The following is a 20659-nucleotide window of genomic DNA, read 5'->3' as shown; positions in this document are numbered from 1 at the left end:
ACGGCATAGCTCTCAACTCACACGCTTTTGGCGGGTGTCACCCGCCTTGTAAAGGGCTGACTCACCCGCCAAGCCTCCTGCACGCCCATTCATTCCAATGGGCATCTCACCCACCAAAAACAAAATCGGGTGATTTCACTCGCTTTTGCAACACAAATGGTTGAGAGCTATGGCTTACGGGCATCGTGAATGGGGGTCACCAGGGACTCCCAACACCTCCAGGACCCCCTTTCTGTTAAGTCACTTCAGTTGGTGTGAATATATAATATTAGATGTGCATGACTTTTTCTGAAAGCCTGGACCGATCATAACAGATCAACGTCCGGCATGCCTAATATTCTAGTTTTTCTATCTATTGCGTGCTATGTATGTGCGTTAAAATGCCATCCGCACTAATGTAACCAAAATGTTGATGGGGGAGGGGGGTAGGGGATGATATGCCCATGCCATGTGCTGGAGACTCCCCCGAATGTTAGCATTCGTATTACATCCAGCATGCGACCATAAACCAAAACGAAGCGACTCAGTCACTCCGTTTGAGTTTCTACTTCTGCAGCGGACAGTGGTGGAAAGCCCCACATCTGTGTTCAATACATGCACCGGGCACACGCGCAGCCTGGTCGCGCGCGCCCTTCTTCCCTACTCGGCTGTGGGCCGGGCTAGGCTGGGCCGAGTCACGCGGTGTTTACCCCTGGAACACGGTCACGTGACGCCAGTCAGCTGCCGTGTGTGGATTTGTGCCGGGGCTCCGAGTAGCGCCGTCAGCACCCTGTTATAAGGCCGGCGGAGTTGGAACGCTCGCGCGCGGACGGCCCAGGCAGAGACTCCCGGCGAACGTTCCATCCGGGACAGAAACAAGCAGGTGAGGGCACAGGGCAAGCGCGTGGACTTCCCATCCCCTTCATAGACTGAGCCTAGCACCCGACGGCTCGGTCCAGGGTTACATTTGCTCGTTACTCTTCAAGGCCCAGGTACTTTAAGTCCAGGTATAAGGTCACTTTGTTATTGCTCTAAGCTGGCCTTTTATGAGGAGCTGCTGTGTGGAGGACAGCCAAGGGAACTCTTACTTAATTAGGTAAAACCTTAAGATTTAGGAGTCCGAATGGAACACTTTGTTAACTCGATAGTTGCCAGCCGCTGCCATGCAAAAGTGCGGTTTTTATCTACTTGCTCGAGGTGGGGCATCTTTAGCCATGGTTGACTCATATCGGTAACCCTGTACATGCTGGCGCTTGCCAGGCTTGTTTATCAGCCAGCAGCCCTGGTAGGCTACGTTAACCCCTAACATGCACTGCTTTGTCGGCCAGACAGTCCCGGCTGGCAGTAGGTGGCCGCGATGGCACAAGGGCGTTTCCCCCCCCAGAGCCTGGATCCCTTTTTGCTCTGCGCATTGGGCACCATGCGCCCGGTTTTCTGTTGCCTTCTTCACGGTGCACTTCCTCGTTCCATTTAGCTGTTCCCGTTTTACTTTGCATTGCGTAATGCCCACGTTCTGTCTGTCCTCGGGAGAGAGGTGGCATCCAAGTCTACCCAGCGTCAAACCGGTAAATCCTCGGCAGACGCCAAGTGATGATTTTGGTGCGAGTCAGCAGAGCAGCAGCTCATTTACTGTGAGGTCTCTGTTCTTAACTAGGTCACCTTTGGGAACAGGTCATGGAGCCACCCGAGTTGTTTCGGTTGCGTTTGCCACAGCAGTCTCTTGCTCGTGTGTTTTATGCATGTAAGACGCAGCTAGCGCGAGGGGGTGGGGAGTGGGAATTAAAACTGGGATTTCCCTGCAGATGATTAGATGGTGGGGTGCGGGGGGTTTGTAGCCCACAAATAAAACTAAAATCTCCCTAATCTAAAGGACATTTTAATTATCACACTGTACAGAACGGATCTTACGTTTCTTTGGAAGACCTCGCCCATTTATCACTAATTATATTAGTACACAATGCCAATAAAGTGAAAGTAAACAGTTCTAAAAGTTGCTCACGTATAACAAAAAATTCAAAGCAAAACCTGTTTTTAACGCGTAAACTCCCATCTAATTTACGAAGAGATGCCTCACTGAGTGCTACAAGGTGTGTGGGCATCAAACAGTGCCCTCATTCAGGGAGTAGCAACTTAATGTTCACATTTCTTCCTGTTAATTAACATCTGCATGTCTATATCCATGTGGTCCATACAATTATTTGCTGCTGAAATGTTGGCCTGAGCCACCCACAAACCCATAGTGGCCCCATCTGCTTCTGTGCTTTTCCTTCCTGTACTATTAGTTGTGTGGATTGTTGGTTCACTTAAAGAGCCTATTTAAAGAACCTTGGTTGGATGTGCTTTAGTTTTGGTACCCCGTACTGTGTTGCTCCAGTGTCCTCTCACACGCCACCTGACTACCTTTTGGCTGGTGCTACCCCCAAACTGAGAAGGAGGTACACCTGTCGGAAAAATGCGTAGTTGCAAGCCACTTCCCTCATTCATTCTACAAACAGCAAATCCATGTATTGCTTGTCGGGTCCATTATCACTAGCCAATGCATAGTACACATTTTCTGCTCTGCCTGTTTGCACGTTCCTGTTAAGCCTTTGATTGTCTCACTGCTAGTTTAGTAGCAGTTTGGGTCTGAGTATGCACGTTATCCCCTACTTCTTCCTGTACGAGCATTCGCCCCTTTCCTTGTGCTCACCCTTGAGTATTGTATTGTAAATGAGGGCTCTCCAATACTTTAAATCCATGTGTGGTAAGCATGGCAAGTTAACTGTATGCTACATTGCATGGACACTGTTGTCAAAGTTACGAGATATGAATTTGTGTTGCCATATTGCATGCATATTCAATAGAACTTGCCACATAAACAGGGTAATAAAAACTAGGTCTAGCTGTGGTGAGGGGAGCTCTGTGTCCCCTTGCCGCCCAGCCAGGCACTTCGAACTGTCTTCCGCGTTCCCATAGCTTAATAAAAGCAATGGTGTCCCAAAGGACTCCGGCAGCAAACACTCTACAATCTCTGGATGATGCCCTAGAACAGAGGCGCACAACAATGTGGGCAAAGGTAGCCATTTGGGACGTTATTTCTGGCCCTCCAAGTCATAAAACGTTGCCTGGCCTACAGTTAATCGGTCACTAAAGTTTGTCATATCGGGCATGTGAAGCCTCTGTGGCATAGTTTGTGCCTTTGCATCATATGTGCAGTTTTAAAAGGGCTAGGCATAATGTCTTGCAAGGTTCATAGTCATTTTTTCGAATTCAAAAATGTCGAAATTTTTTTTAATACATTTTTTATTCGAAATGGGGGGGGGTTTGTCTTACCCATTTTTTTTTATTCCCGGACCCCAAAATAAATATATAATTTAAAAAAAGGAATTCGACCTTTATTTTCTCGACATTATTTTTTCGAAAAAAATGACTGACGCACCGTCTTGCAATAAAAAAGTAGTAAATGATTGTTTAAGAACACTGTTTTTAACTCAAATTTGGCAACCTATGCCCCTACCCCCCGTGCATTTGCTTTAATAGTTAAGCCCACTGTATGGGGCTTGTGTGGTACATTCGACTTTGAGCAAACCAGTTCTTCTCCCCTGCCCCAGAACCAAGTGAGATCCTTGACCCCTCCCCCTAGCATAGAGGGAACTGTGCGATCCAAGAGTCTACATAAAAGGGCCTTCGTACCAGTGCAGTATTATGCTCCACACAGTGTATCAGTAGAGTCTGAGCTACTTTACATTAGATCAGGTGGCTCTGGAGCAATGTAGCCTTGGTGGTAGTCTTCACGACTTCTCCCCTATTAATGTACAGTAGCTTTCAGGTTGGGAACAGGAAAACCACAGCTCCAGGCGAGGAAGCTGCAAGTCAGTGCTTGGATACCCCAAGACCAAGGAGTTGTATCCAAAGAGGGTGTGATGGAGGAGAACACGGATGAAAGGAAGGGGGTTGGGTGAAAAGGAGTTGTATGAGAGAACAGGGAATTCGGGGGGGGGGGAGGACTGTGAGGGGTGGCGGGGGAGAGAAGGGAAATGGTTGACAAGTGGAGACTAGTGGAACGGATGGGGGAGTGCCTATCGCAATGGTCACACACTGGTAGTGACTGAATTGGGGAGAGGAAGCAACCCAGTGGGCGGCTAGAAACGCTACATAAAAAGGAAAGGCAGAAAAGGTGAGTCAGTGAAGGATAAAAAGCAAGGTTCATCCAGACCAATTGGGGATGTGATTTTCTAAGGGGGGTGGTGTATTTGGGTCTGTGTGGTAAAGCGCATTTTCGGCTAGTACCTTTGGAAGGCCAGCAGGACTGGGTGATATTCAAATATCTAAAATGTGGGTGGTGTCTGTTCTCCCCCCCCCCCCTCCCTCCAGCCTCAGCACAAAGCACCTACCCTGGCAGATTCCTCAGTCCTCGACCTCTTCTCTCCCAGGTATCATTACAGTCTTCCGGTTGCCTCAGCTTCTCCTTCCAACACCCACTCCCTGGCAGAATCCTGTTTGGTTGGCCTGTGTAACTTCTGAATGTCAAGTTGAGATACGCTTTGTTGCCGTTAAGTAAGAGTTTGCTGGAATTGGGATCAAAAAGAAACCCAATTACTAATTTCACTGAATCTATAGCATTTTCTTCTAACGGGAAAATTGACGAAACCTACTTGCTCACTCGCCACCTCGAATTTGATGTTAAAACATTTCAGTGTAACATGAAGCGCAACATCATTCCTAATCCGCCCCAGCCAGTATAGTGTCGGGTATGTAACTAGTTGAATGCATGCAATAATTATTTGGGATGGGCATTACAAAGCTAATAGTAATTCTGGAGATGTTACTCACTACATAGATCAGTCTTCCTATTTTTAAAGAAAAATGTATTTAATGTTCTGGGGAAACCATACAATGCAGAATGATTTGAGTGTCTTGGTGTTTCAGCTTGAGTGGTTGGAATTTGCTTTAGTGGAGTCTTGTTACTGGAACTCTGATCAGGCGTGCAACACTAGATCCCGTGGAGAGGCGTAACGCAGCTTGAAGGCACTGGAGGAGTCTTGCCTGGCTGCACAGCAAATGCAAGGATATTTAAGCCACTTTCTCTCAGGGGGTGGAGGGGGATCTTCTAGATGTACTGACAAATTCTACCACTTCAATTTGTACTTGGACAACTAGGATGTTGAGGTTGCTTTACAATCCTAAAACGGAACCGTTCATTGTGAGGGGCTCTGTCAATGAGTAGTCCATAAGTGTAGCCTCTGTCCCAATTGGGGCCCAGATTTGTATGTTGCTCTCCCACATGGGGAAATGAAGGCCTAGACACTGTTTTGTGCTGCTTAAAAATAATCCAACTCCTAAAGGGTCACATGGAATTGTGGTATCCCCTGCCCAAGGAATGAACTGATCAGTGTAATGTTTTAAGTGGAGAGGACTACATGATTCAATAATTGCCCTCAATAGCTGGTGAGCGAGAGAGCCAGGACATGCAGGACCTCTGACTGTGAGCAGATACTATGAGCAGGAGGGTCCTCTATAGCTGAGCTGCATATACCAGCAGTGGCCTAGTGTGAGCTGTGAACACTGGGCTACATGCCCTGGTACCCACAGGGCTGGAGGGAGGGGCTAGCCGACTCCAGGTATCTCGTTTGCTGCCACTGTCTCCACTGAGCCCGGGAGTCATTGTCCCTTACAGGGCTCAATTGGGGCGCTGCAAACCTGGGAGCATCCTTTATCCACAACAGTGCTGTCTTGGGGTGCGGTCCTCCCTGCCATGAACCGGAAGATCTTTTGAATTCTTCGTGGCATCCCATTGCCATCGGGTGCTGTGCGCACTCGCCACCGGGTGCCTTCTGGGAGCCAGAGGACAGTGACTGCTCGCTGCACCCGTGCAGCACTTGCGTGGGGGGAGGGGGCAGCAGCTGCATCCGTTCTTCTCCATGCTCCATTTTTGATGCATGGATGAAGTAAAAATGGACTTTGCCATATAGTCCACCCAGTGGAACAATTTTACACAGGCAAACCAGCCTAGCCACTGGACTTATCCAGATGGAAGAGCCTTAGCATTGGTGCTTTTTAAGACCCTCTTGCTTAACCAGCAGCCAATTCTGCTCCATAGAACCATTGGTGCAATCATAGCCGTATACACACTCTAAATCGAAATCCTTATTTTTTAAACTTTGATAGGGGAGCAAAGTTCCCGGGAGCATGGTAACTCCTACTTGTAACTCGGACAACTGCATCTACCGTGGGCTACTTTTATGCCCTATTAACTACTTTATGGGGGGCAGGGAGCTGTATAGAGAAGCACATTTAGTAGAGCGCTGAAGCACTATTGTTCATGTAGTAATAGTTTTCATCTCGGTGGATGTTAAATGCTACATAGCTTGCCACAGTCTCTTGAAATGCCTGATCAATTCCTGCCGGTAGATTGAGTTGCCAAATTTGCTGCAGGTTAAGGCCACTGTCCGCAAAGCAGGCGCTATTCTGTGCACCATGCAGAGGGTGCAAGCTACTAGCCAGCCATAGGTCACTGGCACCTCCATTCGGTACATATGACGCCATTTCTTACTCATCAAGAGTCCTATATCAATAGCCAATGGCTACTGCCAATTTTTCACCCTGCCATGCGTGATGTCCAGCATATGTGAGCTGGATTTGTGGGCAGGAGGGTCCCAGGTGTTTCAGAAGAATCTGAACAGTGAATGGGTTTGGACGGGTGCAGGTGGCTACTGGGGGAGTGCCCTGCGCTCTGTCCGAACTAGGGACATGGGAGCAGTAGGAAGTCCCACGTTCCGTCTGCCCCCTCCCCTGCCCCCCCACAGATTGCAGGGGCTTGGCAAATGGGAGCAGCTGCCAGGAGCACGGATTATGATGTATTGGCACAGTGGGAAAGGCAGGCCTTGGCAAGCAACATGGAACTGGAGAATATGCTCAACTTCGTTGCAGGTACATCTGCATGGTCATAGTACAGTATGCAATAGATAAAAAAAATATGTACAGTTACATGTGCGTGGTCATAATACAGTATACAATAAACAAAATATGTACAAGGCAGGAACTAGGTCCAGCAAGCAGGTGATACAGGTGAGGCTATAAAGGACATATACAGTAATATACATTGGTGTAAATACCGACCGAGGTAATGGTACTGGGGGCATGCAGGTGGATCGCCAGTGAGGACAGTCGGGTCCAGTAGGTCAGAGTAATTAGTTGTCATTGGCTCGCAGCCACTTGGTCAAATTCTGCCTGAATTGGAAGGGCTGGGGTTCTCTAATGTCATGTGGTAATGAGTTCCACAGCTGAGCTGCTTTGACTGTGAAGCTATGTCCTCCAAAAGTGTGGTATGTTTAAAGCGAGGGACATGAAGGCAGTTCGCATTGGCCATTCTTGTAGGTCTAGATGAGGTTCTCGGGTGTATCCTGTCCATGAGGTAGGGTGGTGCCATGTTAAGACACTTGTGAGTAAGGGAGGCAATTTTAAGTTGGATTTTGTCCTGAGTGGATAGCCATTTATATTCTCTTTTTATAGAGGAGATATGCTCTTTCGAGTTTATCTTGAGAGCAGCTCTAAGGGCATTATTCTGGAGGACCTGTATTTTGTGGATGGTCTGTTTGTTAGCCCCAATGTAGAGACCATTACAATAGTCCAGTTTGGACAGTATGAGGGCTCTGGCAAGTGTGATGCAGCTGTCTGTGGGGAGGAATTGTTTGCTGGCTCTGAGTTTGCAAGTATATGCCGTCGATGAGGCTAGGGAATTGACTTGCTTGACAAAGTTTAAAGTGGCGTCAAGGTAGAAACCTAGGGTCTTGACTTCCTTTGCCACCTTGATATTATTACCGTCTATGATGAAGCTTGCATAGTCGGGGTTAAGTTTAGTTATGTGAGTCGGGGTGCCTAGGATTATGAGCTCGGTTTTGTCGTCGTTCAGGCATAATCCATGAGTGGCCATCCATGCCTGAACGATGCTGTAGATTTTATTCACTAAAACCAGGTCCACGACGTAATCGCCTGAAAGCGGAAGGAGGATCTGGGTATCGTCTGCATAGTTGGTGTAGGCGATACCCAAATGATCCATTTCGTCAAAGTGGCTTTGTGAATATGTTATAGAGGGTTGGTGAAACACAGGATCCCTGGGGCACGCCACACGTTATGGGGATCGGGTCAGCTGAGGCTGATGGAGAGAAGACTCTCATGGTGCGGTTACTCGAGAAGGATTTGATCCATATTATGGCCTCTTTGGAGAAGTGAGCAGCCGAGTCTAGGTGGCTGCATAAGACTGTATGGTCGACTAAGTCGAAGGCTGCTGAGAGGTCTAGCAGGAGGAGTAAGGCTGCTTGGCCATTGTCCCTTCATTGATCTATTTGGGCCTTGAGATCGATAAGGGCAGTCTCGGTACCATGCTGTGGGCGGAATCCAGATTGGCGGGTTCCGAGCAGGTGGTTGGATTCAAGGAAGTTTTGTATTTGCATGTATGCCACTTTGTCTAAAATTTTTAGGAGAAAGGGCACGGTCGTGATAGGCCTAAAATTGGTGGGAATGGCCGGGTCGAGGGTTTGCTTCTTTTGGAGTGGCAGGACCCACGACTCTTTCAGGTTATTCGGTACAGTGCCGGTGGTGAAGGATGAGTTGAGGAGTTTGGTTATGAATGGCGAAAATTCTCTCGCAGCATCTTTAATTAGTTGGGCAGGGCATTGATCGCCTTTACAGTTGGACGGTTTGAGTCCCAGGATAACCTTTTCAACTTCAATGGTGGATACCTTGGAGAAGCAGAAACGTGTTATTTGTTTAGGTTTAGGTAAGGGTGCTGAGGTGAGAGCGCCATGTGGTATGGAATAACTAGATGGGAATGGTCTACGGCACTGAAGATGTCTTGGCACCAAAATGTTCGGGCAGCATCTGCGGTTGTGTAGAAATTGGCTACAAAACAAACCGTGATCCAATAGTCGAGAATACCTCAATTTATCTGGGTGTTTGGCAACGTGCGTGTCCACGTGCAGTCACTTGGCGGGGCAGAATAAGCTCCTCTGGGTCATTGGCAGATCTTTTTCAATGCAGCTTACTGAGCTTACTGGTATCTGCTGTAGAGGGAGATGCAGGTCTCTAGGACCTGAGTCCATGGTGACCATGCCTGCACCCTGGGGTACAAATGCCACCAGTACAGAACCTGCACGGGTGCCACACTGATATGGGAGATGGAAGCAGGCCCTTCAAAACGGGGCACCACATAGCAACGTGCTCGACTCATCCTCTACTGTGAATGTGGCTTCCCACCCACCCTTACCCTTAATTTGAGACGGCACCCCAATTGGAACAGTGTTCTTTAACAGGCCTCCTCTTGAAAGTGAAGCCCCTGACACATTACACTTGGTGATCCCGCCTCCACCCCTCCTCATAGTGGAGAGATATTTGGGGGCATGGCTAATGTTGGAGGTTCAGCCAGGTGACCCCTTTTGTGCATACGCTTTTTTGTTTATTGGAACTAATCTAGCTTTTTTGTTGCTGAGTGTTGGGCAGTGCACTGCAATGTTTGAATTCTGTGAAACATGGAGTGACCTTTGGCATTTTTGCAGCCGAGTGACTTATTGACGGTGTCTGATTGGGGCATAAAGTTGTCTGGGACACAAGTGGCTCCCAGCCGCAGATGGTAATTTGTTCTATTGGTGATTGAGTAGCAACCAATAGATTTGTTTTTGTGTGTGGTGAAAATGTGCTGCAATTTGAGCAATAAGACTATTTCTTTTTTAACGCAACTCCTCAAACTGGCACTCGGCCAAAGAACTGGCACACACTAGTACCTTGGGCCTGCACTACGGGCGTTGCCCTACAGGCCACTCCAAGCCTGCTTATTTCCAATGTCAGTCAGCCTAGACTGGGTGGATTCAATCTCAAACTGAAAAGCCACTGCATCTTTGTCTATAGGAAGCTGTGGGTGTTGAGCTGTTATCAGATGTCATGTAACAAGTGGTTGCTGGCAGATTTTGTGTGTAATCACTTCCTCTTGCACACCACAGGTTTTTTAAAGCTCTTGTAGGGACAGTTGGGGACAGTTATGAGTTGCACAATACTTTAAAAACTTAGCGGTGAACCTTCGCTTGAGCCCCAATATCCGTTCTGTTATGTAGACTTCATATATTTCTAAATCTAGGTTGCAGCGAACCATGGTAGAGGACTTGCCCAATTATAGAACTGGGGACTTTGCACGTCTAAAGCTCAGTGCCCTGTTACTACAGCCTATCAGCACTAGCCTTTCCACGTGCTAACAGCGTTACCTCGCACTTGGTCACGTGCTGCTGTGGTGGTTTCCAAGCAGTCGATAATTGAAAGTGCATGCTAAAGTTGGACAGGCAATGGCTGTTCTGGTCTGGTAGTAACTCGCTAATGATTGAATATTGACTTAAGGTGTGGTTTTTTTTTTTTTTTTTTTTTTTTTTTTTTAAACATTTTTATTTGATTGACCAAAGCATAGCGTAATCAATGGGGAGGAACTTGGGCCAGTCAAGGGATTTTTTTGTTTTTGTTTGTAATGTAGTTCTCGTTCAGCATTGGTTGTACAGATCAGCAGGTGGGAAGCCCACCTCACCCCAGCCCCTTTTTGGTTAGGTTTGCTGTAGCATGATGATTTTCCCGGATCTGACAGTCTTGCTCTCTAAACGCCTAGACTTGGTGTGTGGGCTGCAGTGCACATTCCGATTATTTCTCAGCAGTATCCTGCTTTACCCTTGTGGCCGATATCCGCCCCCACTTTCACTTCTTACTTTTTACTTTCATTTTTTATAAAGCACCAGAGGCCTCGGAGCGCTCAATCCTTTCTCGCTCATGTATCACTTCAGGGTGTTTCCCTCCCTGGTCCAGAATGTGGGACCACACTCCTCCTCGTTTCAGCTGGATTTTTCCCTCACTCCTCGCCTTAGGGCCCGCTTGCTCCCTCCTAACACTGCCTATAGGAAGCGTCTGAAAGCTGCACCTCTCCAGATTTTGTAGATAGACTGGAGAGCCAGGGTGGGGGGTGATGTGGGGGGGGGGCAAATTTGAGCTGATCCAGAGCAATGGGTGCGCAAAGCTGGGGAGGACTGGTCTGTGCCAGTATTCTTTTAGGGTGGTGGCATAAGGAAAGGGGCTGATGGGGTGGGTGGAATTTGGTGCAGCCATTTTGTGGATGGTGGTGCAAGGAAGGGGGCTTGTGGAAGGGAGGATTGTTTAACCTCCCTGTACTGCCCCAACACCACACAATCGATGAATGGAGGCAGTAGAGGATGCTGGGGCAACAGTGCTCCTGTACAAGCCACCACGTCCAGGAAGTGAGGTTTGTTTAGCTGGTTTTGCAGAGGTGCCACAGGCAGGGGATTGTGGGGGACGGGGGGTTGTCTCGTGATAAGAGCTCCAGTCTTGACCGGTGCTGGCCTGAACCTCACTCGGTTCACCCCGCTCTAGTTTTGGTCTAGAAGTCTCAAAATACTCAGCATAGTCTATGGGGAGAAATCGAAGATGTTTTGATCCAAAGCATCTGCAGAGCTGTAGACACCTGGCTTAGGACATCAGTGTCTAACCTATAACTCTATGCCCAGCTTACTCATCGGGCTGTCGTGAGTGAGGGGTGCCTTTTTGCTTTTGTGACCCTCCCTGTAGTCTGCACGCAGTGATCCCTTTTAGGTATGTTTTACTGACTTGCCGCATGTAGTCTTGCCCTCCCAGTTAATTTCTCCGATTATTTTTGTAAAGCCTTAACTGCCATTTGTTTTGGCTATTGCCGGTGTAACAATACTATTCGGCGTGCACGCCTAATCTGCCCTCACCTGCTTGCTGCTTCCTCTTGCCAGACGCCAGCAGATGCTTGGTTTGCTGAACTTTGATAGTGGGAGGGAATCGATTACACATTGGCTAGCTACTCGGCCACATAGCACTTTTAGGCTTTTGGTTACACCATGACATGAGCTTGGCATATGTAAGCAGTAAAGAGCAACGCCAGCCTACACTGGTGCTTTTTGGTTTAAATGATTTTTCCCAGTAGAATCGGCCCTGTTGGGGAAACTTGGAAACTTCCGCCTTTCCCTATGCAAGCATCGAACCCAGTGTATCCACGACTGCAGGCTTCTTGTCCAGCCTCTGCTGGAGTCTCCACCCCAGTGACGGTCTATGCTGGTCTACACCCGCCGAAAAATCCGGAATGTGTTCGTCTCGTGTTGCTCAGCGCTGCATAGATTGCAAAGACACTCCCGCCAATTGTTGCTAGTTGTTAATGCATTTAATTTAATGCGTGATGTAATGGCAGAGCTCATCTCAACCAATACCCTGGTTTCACTTCTACTTGAACTGGAACAGTGTCAACTGGTTGTGTAGGTGAGGCCTTTGGCCGGTTTGATAGCAAAACACTGTAGCGAGCCCTTTGCTCCGCTACCTCCAACTCTCTGATGGTCCGATGCTTCTCCAGGCAGAGAGTGGGAGTAGATCTCTCTCCTCTGCAGGTGTCTCCCTCGAATGGCCTCCCTGCCCCTCTCAACCTCTACCAGGACAACCTCAGGTTCTGGAAGCAGCTAAAGACCTTCCTTTTCGCTTCTGCTTTCTTTCTCTCCCTTACTGACCCCCCCCCCCTGTCTGCTGCGCTGTATGGTTGCCTGGCTACCCTCAGAACCCTTTGGGCATTAGGCTCCTCCATGGCCTGTAAGCACCTGTGCTGCCTCTGGGCGCACGGGTTGTATCTGTAACCCTAGTCCCCTGCCTCCTTCACTACCCAGAGCCGGCTCCCCAGCTGCAATCACTCAGAGCAATGTTGCCCTCTTTGCATGACCACTGCCCCCACCACCCTTACCCCCCCACCCCTCCAGCACATCTCCTCTGCCCCCCCCCCTCACCTCCTGCACCTGCACGATCTGAATGACACAAGCCCTATTAGGATTGTTTCATTCTACCTTCCTGTCTTGTCGCGCCTAGAAACACTTGTGTACAGGCGCGTTATAATTGACATATCGTATGGGTGCCATAGTTCTGCTCCTGTGCACATGTTGCAGCCCTGATCTATTCTGGGTATGTAATAAGGCGAATGCGTTGACATTACACCCAGCAAGGTTGACTTCTCCAGTTTTATAGCTGTTGAAAGGTTTTTGAGGTTTAAGAAACTAAACCGCGTTGTTTCTTTCAGGTCTACAAAAATGTGGCAAGCACTGGCTTTATGCTTGCTGGCTGTGCTCGCGAGTGCCCGCAATATTCCGCACTTTGCCCCCCTGTCTTTTGACATGATCAACTACATAAACAAGGTCAACACTACGTGGAAGGTGAGTGGCGGCGTTTCACTATTGCATAGTAACTTAAAATTGGCTGTCAAACCATTAGTGTTCCCAAAACATAGTCCCTTGTTCATAACTTGTAATCACAATAGTTAATTTATAAAAATGCAATTATTTATTCTAGGCCTTCTACACACAAAGAAAGGGAGATGGGAGGGGGGGGGGGTGCAGAGGATATGCATTTACTCCCCTCAACCCCTGACTTTGATTTTCCCAGATGATCTGATGGGGGTCGCTGGCAGCTGGATTTCTCGCTGTTCGTTTCAGTGAGAGGTGCCCAGGAGCTGCGGGTGCAAGGATATACCTCTGGTTAATACAGTAGCAAGATGAAACCTCTGCTGATGAACATATGTTAGTTTCACTGATGCAGCCCTCTTCAGGACACTCCACAGGAAGGGGAGTTCCAGCAACAGTCTCCACACATAGGCAACAAGTCGTTGAAGTTCTGGTCACAGCAGCTTCTCTAGGACCAATTTCCCTGATGCTGGGACACTGATTAGGGGGGGAGGCGACTTGTTGCCACAATCTGGCGAAGATGCCCATGAGACAGCTGGTCAGACCACCAGGTGGTTCAGGGACACTAAAGGATCAGCAATGCAGGATTATCCAAGGTGTGTGGACTAGTTGTTCTGGTAGCACTAGTGTAAGGGCTGAAGCACCACTCTGGGCCTTTGGAGAACAGGTAGTCTAACGGGGCTTCACCGGGCCAAACACAGGAAGGGATGCCGGGCCTCTTTCTGAGTAGTTTTCGGAGCTTTAGTTGGCTGTTCTTCGAGTTATTCTTGGCTCCATTGCTGATCTGAAGAAATGGCTGTGGGAGTCCTGAAGAAATGGCTGTGGAGTCCTGGCTGGGAGCAAGTTCAAGCCCAGCAATGATCAGGATAAGCACCATTCAACTAGCCAGTAGTTGTCAATCCATGACAACTATTGGTTTCACTCATGCCCCACATCTAGCCACTCTGGCACCATGGATATGGAATGGGACCAGACAGCCCCCATTCCTGGGGCCACACACAAAGGCATCATTAGCTTGTGAAAGCAGTAGCTTTCCCAGGCAAGTGCATGGCCTTTATAAGGGATTTCCTGACCTGGCAAAGCAGGAAGAGATCCAAACTGCAATATTGCCAGAGAACCATCAAAAATCTCGTAGGGCCCTAGCCACTTTTAGAAGCCACACGCGGTAAACTCTAATGTGCACACTCAACATAATGAAAAAAGCCTCCAGCTTGTCTTTGGGCACATATGAAAGTAACCAAAAATCCCAAATCTTAAAAGCTAGGGCGATACAAATGTATCCCCACTGCACAGCATTGTATGGCCCCATGTGCAATAATAAAGTGAAAAAACGGAAACCTAGTTTCTGAATACTGTTAGTCCGAAGGATTGATTTGTTTCCCCATAACAAATGAGCAAAAGGTAGGGGAAGTGAAGCTGCAGGATTTACCCCTCCCCCCTGCTCAAAGTCAGATCCGTTTAAAAGAAAAAAACGGAGCAAAAAGATTAGGGGGGTCCATGGAACTATGGAGGGAAAGCTGCAAAATAATTCCTCACAAGGACCTGGTTGGGTACCATATGCGCCAAATGTCAAATCGCCATGGGCCAAACCCTGTTATGTCTGCTCAAATGACCAGCTTCCTGTCCTGATCATATATTTCCAAATAAGGAACCGCTCTGGACTAACAATCTAGCAACAGTGACTGAAACTAAGATTTGGAAGTCACGGTTCGCAAGCGACACTTCAGCCAGTGTGAGTGAATTCTGGCTTCCGGCAATGTGCTGCATAACTCTGGCCTTTCAGTGTGCAATGTGAATGGGAACAGGCAGATTTTTCCTTAGGATTTAGCAAGCATAAGGGGCCCTGAATGTGTAGCCCATTGCTCCCATAAATCCTTTACCCAACCATGGCTGTGCCGGCACCCTGCTGTTCATTCGATCTAGGATGGTGGAGCCATGCATATGAACAAAAGCTACCAAATAAGTATGCCTATCAGTATTTCAGTTAAGAAGTGGTTCCTGATAGAGCAAAATAAGCCCTCTTTATCCGCTGATATTGAAAACCAGGACTTTACTACAAGGCCTTACCAGTGGCAGATGAGTGCTCCACAACTGCAACACAACAAGTACACTTAATGTGTATCCTTCTGCATCCGGGAGTACTGAATCCTGTTGAAGGCATGTCAACACATCAATCTAGATGGGAGCACTTAACTCTGTCTAGGTGCTGTTAAGATGCCGGTTTAGAATGAGAGCCCCATCTTTGGAATTCCTTCCTCAGCTCATGGACGCATGGTCTCAGCACTCTGAGATTAAGAGTGAGAATTCCTTGTTCCCATTCACCATGGAGTCCGAGGGGGGAGGGTGGGTTGTCTGTCTCGATTTCCTAGTGTTTCCTTGGTTTGACACCAGGCCCTTCTTTTTGCAGTAAACTATATTGGGGCAATCTTTTTGTGTAATTGGAGCATGACCGTCGTCTTGATCTTACCAATGAAGGGTAAATAGGTGATTGTGTGGTAGCTTTCTAGGTGACGTGTGGTGTTTATTTTTTCTTTCTTTTTTTAGAGTAGGATTTGGCCGGTTTCCTTTCTTTGTGGGAAATGCCTTGAGACTGATCGTGTGGAGGGAAAGGGGGAGTTTCCTGTGATAAGAATGTAAGCTAGGACGACTGCTCTGTAGGAGCTGGTCTTCAGTGTTGGGGATTAGTTCTTCCAGTGTTTGGTCGTATGACCATCATGGGTCATGGTGTGGTATCCTGCGGTAGGGTGTTGTCAATGTGGCCTCGACTTTTTTTTTTTTTCTTATTTTATTTGTAATTTTTGGGTCTGTAAAACTTTTTTTCATGGCATCTCGCCTTGGATATGGGTACTGTGCGGGCGACTGATAAGGGCAGGAGAGGGGTGCTGGATGAAGGTGTTGATACACTGCTTGGTCTCTGCTCTTGTTGGAGGTTTCTGCTATGAATGCTGTGTACTGTTGTGATGTGGCAGAGGTAATGCGGGTCATTTGGGTGGAGCAGTGACTTTCCAAGGTGGTTGGGTCTCCCAGATGACAGGTTTACTGTTAAGTTATTGTGTATACCAAGGTGCGGTTAGCTTGCAATGGTGAATGGACCTTGGCAGTCGGGTGCGGTTCGGCTGCTTGAAGGATGTTGAGTGGAAGCGAAGTTGAAAGGCTTTCCTCTAAAGCATAAAGGACTACGTTTTTGAGCGCTGAGGTGACTCGCCCAGATTGCCTTTTCTGCAATTGTTGATTCAATAGTATCTATTTTTGTTCAGGATTATGGTTCATCAGATCAGCAGCTTTCAGAAACTTTAAATATAATATTCCTTGGACTACAGTTGCTGATGGTTTTTCAAATCCTAGTTTGCGTGGGATGTATTTGGTTTTTTGAATATTTTTAAAATACATTGTGTAATGTATTTCAGGCTGGACAAAACTTTCCCAATGCAGATTTAAGTTATGTGAAGAGACTGTGTGGCACAATTCTGGGTGGATACAAACTTCACGCAAGGTAAGCAGAAAATTAATTACAATTTATTTGTGCAAATTTGTAACATCAAATGCCTGCTTGTGTCCTGTAGGCATTCCAGGAGTGTTACAAACACCACTTCATTCTGGTATAATGGACTTTGGTGCCAGAATCTCTGGGGGGGAGGGGGGGTGGAAGGGCGAATCTGCAAACCTCCTTGTGGTCTTGGTTGCGCAATGCCCATAACTGCCAGGCTGGATGAGCTCATTGCACCATCTGTCACATACTCTGTTCTAGGGTGAGGAGGTGATGCCATCGGGGCAAATCAAATCCATTGCGGTGATGATTTCACAATATACTTGAAACATGTTTGCGAATTGTGTATGGCAAATGCTGATTTCCTTGGCGGAAATGGCCCGGTTTATCTTACCTGTGAGCAAGTACCCCCTCCTCCCAATCCGTCACACTAAGGGCGTAGCAGTTTGTGTGTTCTGCCATCTGCTGCAATTAGCTGGCTTCTGATATCCGTTCCCTGCCCCGGCAAGTCCTGCTTGTCTGGGTGTTTGTGTTTTTTTTTTTTTAATTTTTATTTTTTTCCTTCCCTTAAGGGATGCTTAACCTAACTTTTAGGAATTCTGAGCATCTCTGGCCCTAGATGTGATTAGTGTACTCGTTTGCTTCTAGATGGCCTGTCTGTCCTAACGTGTTTTAGTTTATAAAAGCTATTCCTTTCTAAATTGCACCTCATAGGGAAAGGTTTCTTGAGAAGCCGGATCTTCCAGACAGCTTCGACTCTCGAGCGCAGTGGCCAAATTGCCCGACTATTCAAGAGATCCGAGATCAGGGTTCCTGCGGCTCTTGCTGGGTAAGTGCTTTTTCAGTGTCTTGCTTGCTGATAAAGGTCATTTCTTTAAGCTCTTTAAATGTGCACTGCGCAGGGATTGTTCTTTGCCTCTTTCGCAAGGGCTAAAGGTCTGTGGGAGGGCATGTGGGCAGTCGCATCTGCACACACAGGCTGTTTTCGATGGATTTAATGGGGCTAAGCAAACTATTGTGCAACAGGTATACTGCCACCTGTGGAGCCCCTTCATGCACCATATTTTCTTTAAATGTTTTAAAAGGTATTTTGAGTGTTGCCCACATGTGCATGAAAATTAGAGTGGCGATTAGTTGGTGTTCCCTACTGCAGACTAAAGTAGTTGAAAACGGAATGACTGTTTACATTTTAATTTTGTTTCAATTTGCTCTTATGAATTGTAGTTTGATTACTTTGCTACGGTTTGCTTTTATGAAACTTGCACACTTTTTTTTTTTTTCTTATCCCGCTTTTTTTATATTTTAAGTCTAACTAAATCTATGACCTTTTCGGTGTACAGTGTCTCAATCTCTTTTCCTAGCAACGTGCATAGACCTCACGGTTATTGGATTTTATGAGGTAATTATTTCAGCCCTTAGTGGCAATAGTTTAAAAAATGTGCCGGTGGGTTGAAATTCTAAACCTGCTGTTTAGGGGGCGAATGTCCTAAACAATCTCTAGCAGGAGATTGAGCACCAAGCATATTGGGACCTACATGACTACCAGACAGTTTTTCCAGAAACTGTAAGACTTTTTTAAAAAAACTTTTATTTTAGTTGGCAGAGGCATGCGGCATACATACATAGTAAAGCAATTGTGAGATGACAATCTAAGTGGTCGAGAGTATACAGTGGTATCTACGAATAGTGAGAAACAGACATGAAAGATGTAGCACAACATATCAATCGATGGCGAGGTACAATACAGTAATAGTTACGGTGAGCTGCCCATTGAGGAGTGGGCGTCGAGGCCGTTAAGATAGCTGTTAAAGGCCGTCCAAATGTTTTTGGATCGGGCTTGGAGGGTGCTGATGTATTCCTCCTCATAGTTCCGCGACCAGGTCAGTAAATTCAGCCACATCCGGAAGGTAGGAGGGACAGAGCACTTCCAGTTCTGTAAAATACACTTTTTGGCAATTACACAACACACATTTAGGAATCTAGCCGCCCCTCCGGCCCCTTCATTCCCCCACGCCCCAAACTGCACACCCAGCGGGTCAGGTTCAATAACAGAGTCGCAAATCTCTGACAGTTTTCAGGATCTCATCCCAGAATGAGGTTAGCTGCGGGCAGTCCCAGAACATGTGGAGGTGGCCTGCGCCATCTGAGCCACAGCGAGGGCAGAGCCGTGGAACGGAGCGGTCGAACCTGGAGAGCCTGCGGGGAGTACAGTATAGCCTATTCAATAGCTTGTACTGTATAGTGCGATATCGAAAGTTCAGGGAGACCTTGCTAGTGTGGGAGCACATTTTCGCCCATAGCTGGTACGACAGTTCAACTCCCCAAGTTCGGAAAACCAATCGTCCCGTGCCCGAGAGAGCTGCAGAGCAGCCGTTGAGGAGAGTTTGTATAATGACACCACCCCGCGGGCCCCACCAGAGTTAGCGATCTAGGCGATTTCAGGGGAGTCGGGGGGGGGGGGGGGGGGGGGGGGGGGGTTTGTTGGGGAAATTCAGGCCAAGCATCGCGGAATGCAGCGCGGAGTCTATAGTATTGTAGTAGCTCCCTCGGTGTTCCCGAATGGCCGGCTTCCAAGTCTGAGGTGTTATGAATAGCCCGTCTGGGTCAGTTAGGGCTAGGTATCCCAGGGTCCGCCAGTGTCGTGCCAATTTTATGTCGTACGTGGGTTCCAGCCTGGGGCATTGCCAGGCGGGGAGCCATTTGTAGTACGGGCGGTCCTCAGTGCCCGTGGTGAACAACTGCCTCCAAGCCATCAAGGTGGTGCCAACTGGGTCTATGGGTGAATCTGGTTTATATTGCCTGTGTAAAATCAGTGTCATTATATTGGTGCCTGAGGCAGCAAGAGATTCTAGCTTGACATGCGGGCGCAGGGGGAGCCCAGGGTACCAATAGGTGGCGAATTGTGCCTGCGCCGCGACCCAATATCGCAGCAGGTCGGGAGCAGTGAACCCGCCCCTCTCGTAGGGAAGAGTCATTGCGGCCCACTTTTTTCGCACAGCCCCGGAATGCCACAAAATTGTGCACACAACCTGTGCAAGTCCGCAAAGTATTTCCTGCCGGGCCATACGGGGACATTTGTGAATGTGTACAGTAGCTTGGGGAGCAATATCATTTTGACCAGCGATAATTGGTCCCTGCCAGTGATGGAGGGAGAGAGCGCCAGCACGTTATCTTGGTCTCTGCCAGTTTTGCCACAGCTCGGTAATTATCAGCTAAAAGGGCTTCTTTGGTCAGACACCTGAATTCCCAGATATTTAATCCCGTCAGGGGACCAGCAGAGCGGGTATTCCGTAGCAGGTCGGGGCGTGGAGCCCGTGAGGGGGAAGAGTTTGGATTTGGCATAGTTGATGGGGAAACCAGAATATGTACCAATATGGGTGATGTCCCGCAGGATAGGGTCAAGGTGGAGGTCTGGGTTTCTGACGAACAGCAGCACATCCTCAGCATAGAGCGAGATGATTTCAGGGGTGCCCTGTAGTCGTATTCCTTTTCGTGAGTGGCGCTCCCGGACAAAGTCCGCCATGTGTTCAATGGCCAGTGCGAACAGGATCGGGGAGAACGGGCATCCCTGGCGAGTGCGTCTGAAGAAGGGGAACAAGGCGGATGTTTGGGAATTGACCTGAACCATGGCAACAGGGGAGGTGTACAGCAATCTCATGTATGCGATCATCTTAGGTCCGATGCCCATGGTCTCCAGAACCAACCACAAGTACTTCCAGGATACCTTATCAAAGGCCTTCTGGGCATCTAGGGTAACCGCGACTATCCTGATTGATACGTGCCATAACATTAAGAAGCCTTCTGATATTGTGGGATGTGGATCTTCCGGGCACGAAAACTGACTGGTCATCGTGCACCATATGTGGCATAACAGGCAAGAAGCGGTTAGCGATCACCTTGGCAAAGATTTTAGTGTCCAAATTCATGAGGGAAA

General features: G+C 48.0%; 1 protein-coding gene across 1 annotated transcript in view; it reads left to right on the top strand.

Moving 5' to 3' along the window:
• The first annotated feature begins 599 nt into the window (after nt 1-599).
• CTSB (cathepsin B) overlaps nt 600-20659 on the top strand; it is a 116644-nt gene continuing 96584 nt past the window's right edge. The window contains exons 1-4 of the mRNA XM_069605737.1: nt 600-862; nt 13079-13211; nt 16646-16731; nt 17440-17554. Coding sequence (XP_069461838.1) covers nt 13089-13211; nt 16646-16731; nt 17440-17554 — 324 coding nt within the window. The 5' untranslated portion in view covers nt 600-862; nt 13079-13088. The remainder of the gene's footprint in view (nt 863-13078; nt 13212-16645; nt 16732-17439; nt 17555-20659) is intronic.

This window comes from Ambystoma mexicanum, chromosome 4p (genome assembly GCF_040938575.1).
Source record: "Ambystoma mexicanum isolate Mex_15411 chromosome 4p, UKY_AmexF1_1, whole genome shotgun sequence".
In the NCBI taxonomy this organism is placed as follows: Eukaryota; Metazoa; Chordata; class Amphibia; order Caudata; family Ambystomatidae; genus Ambystoma; species Ambystoma mexicanum.
Note: the sequence above shows the minus strand (reverse complement) of the source record. Positions and strands in the feature narration are given on the sequence as shown.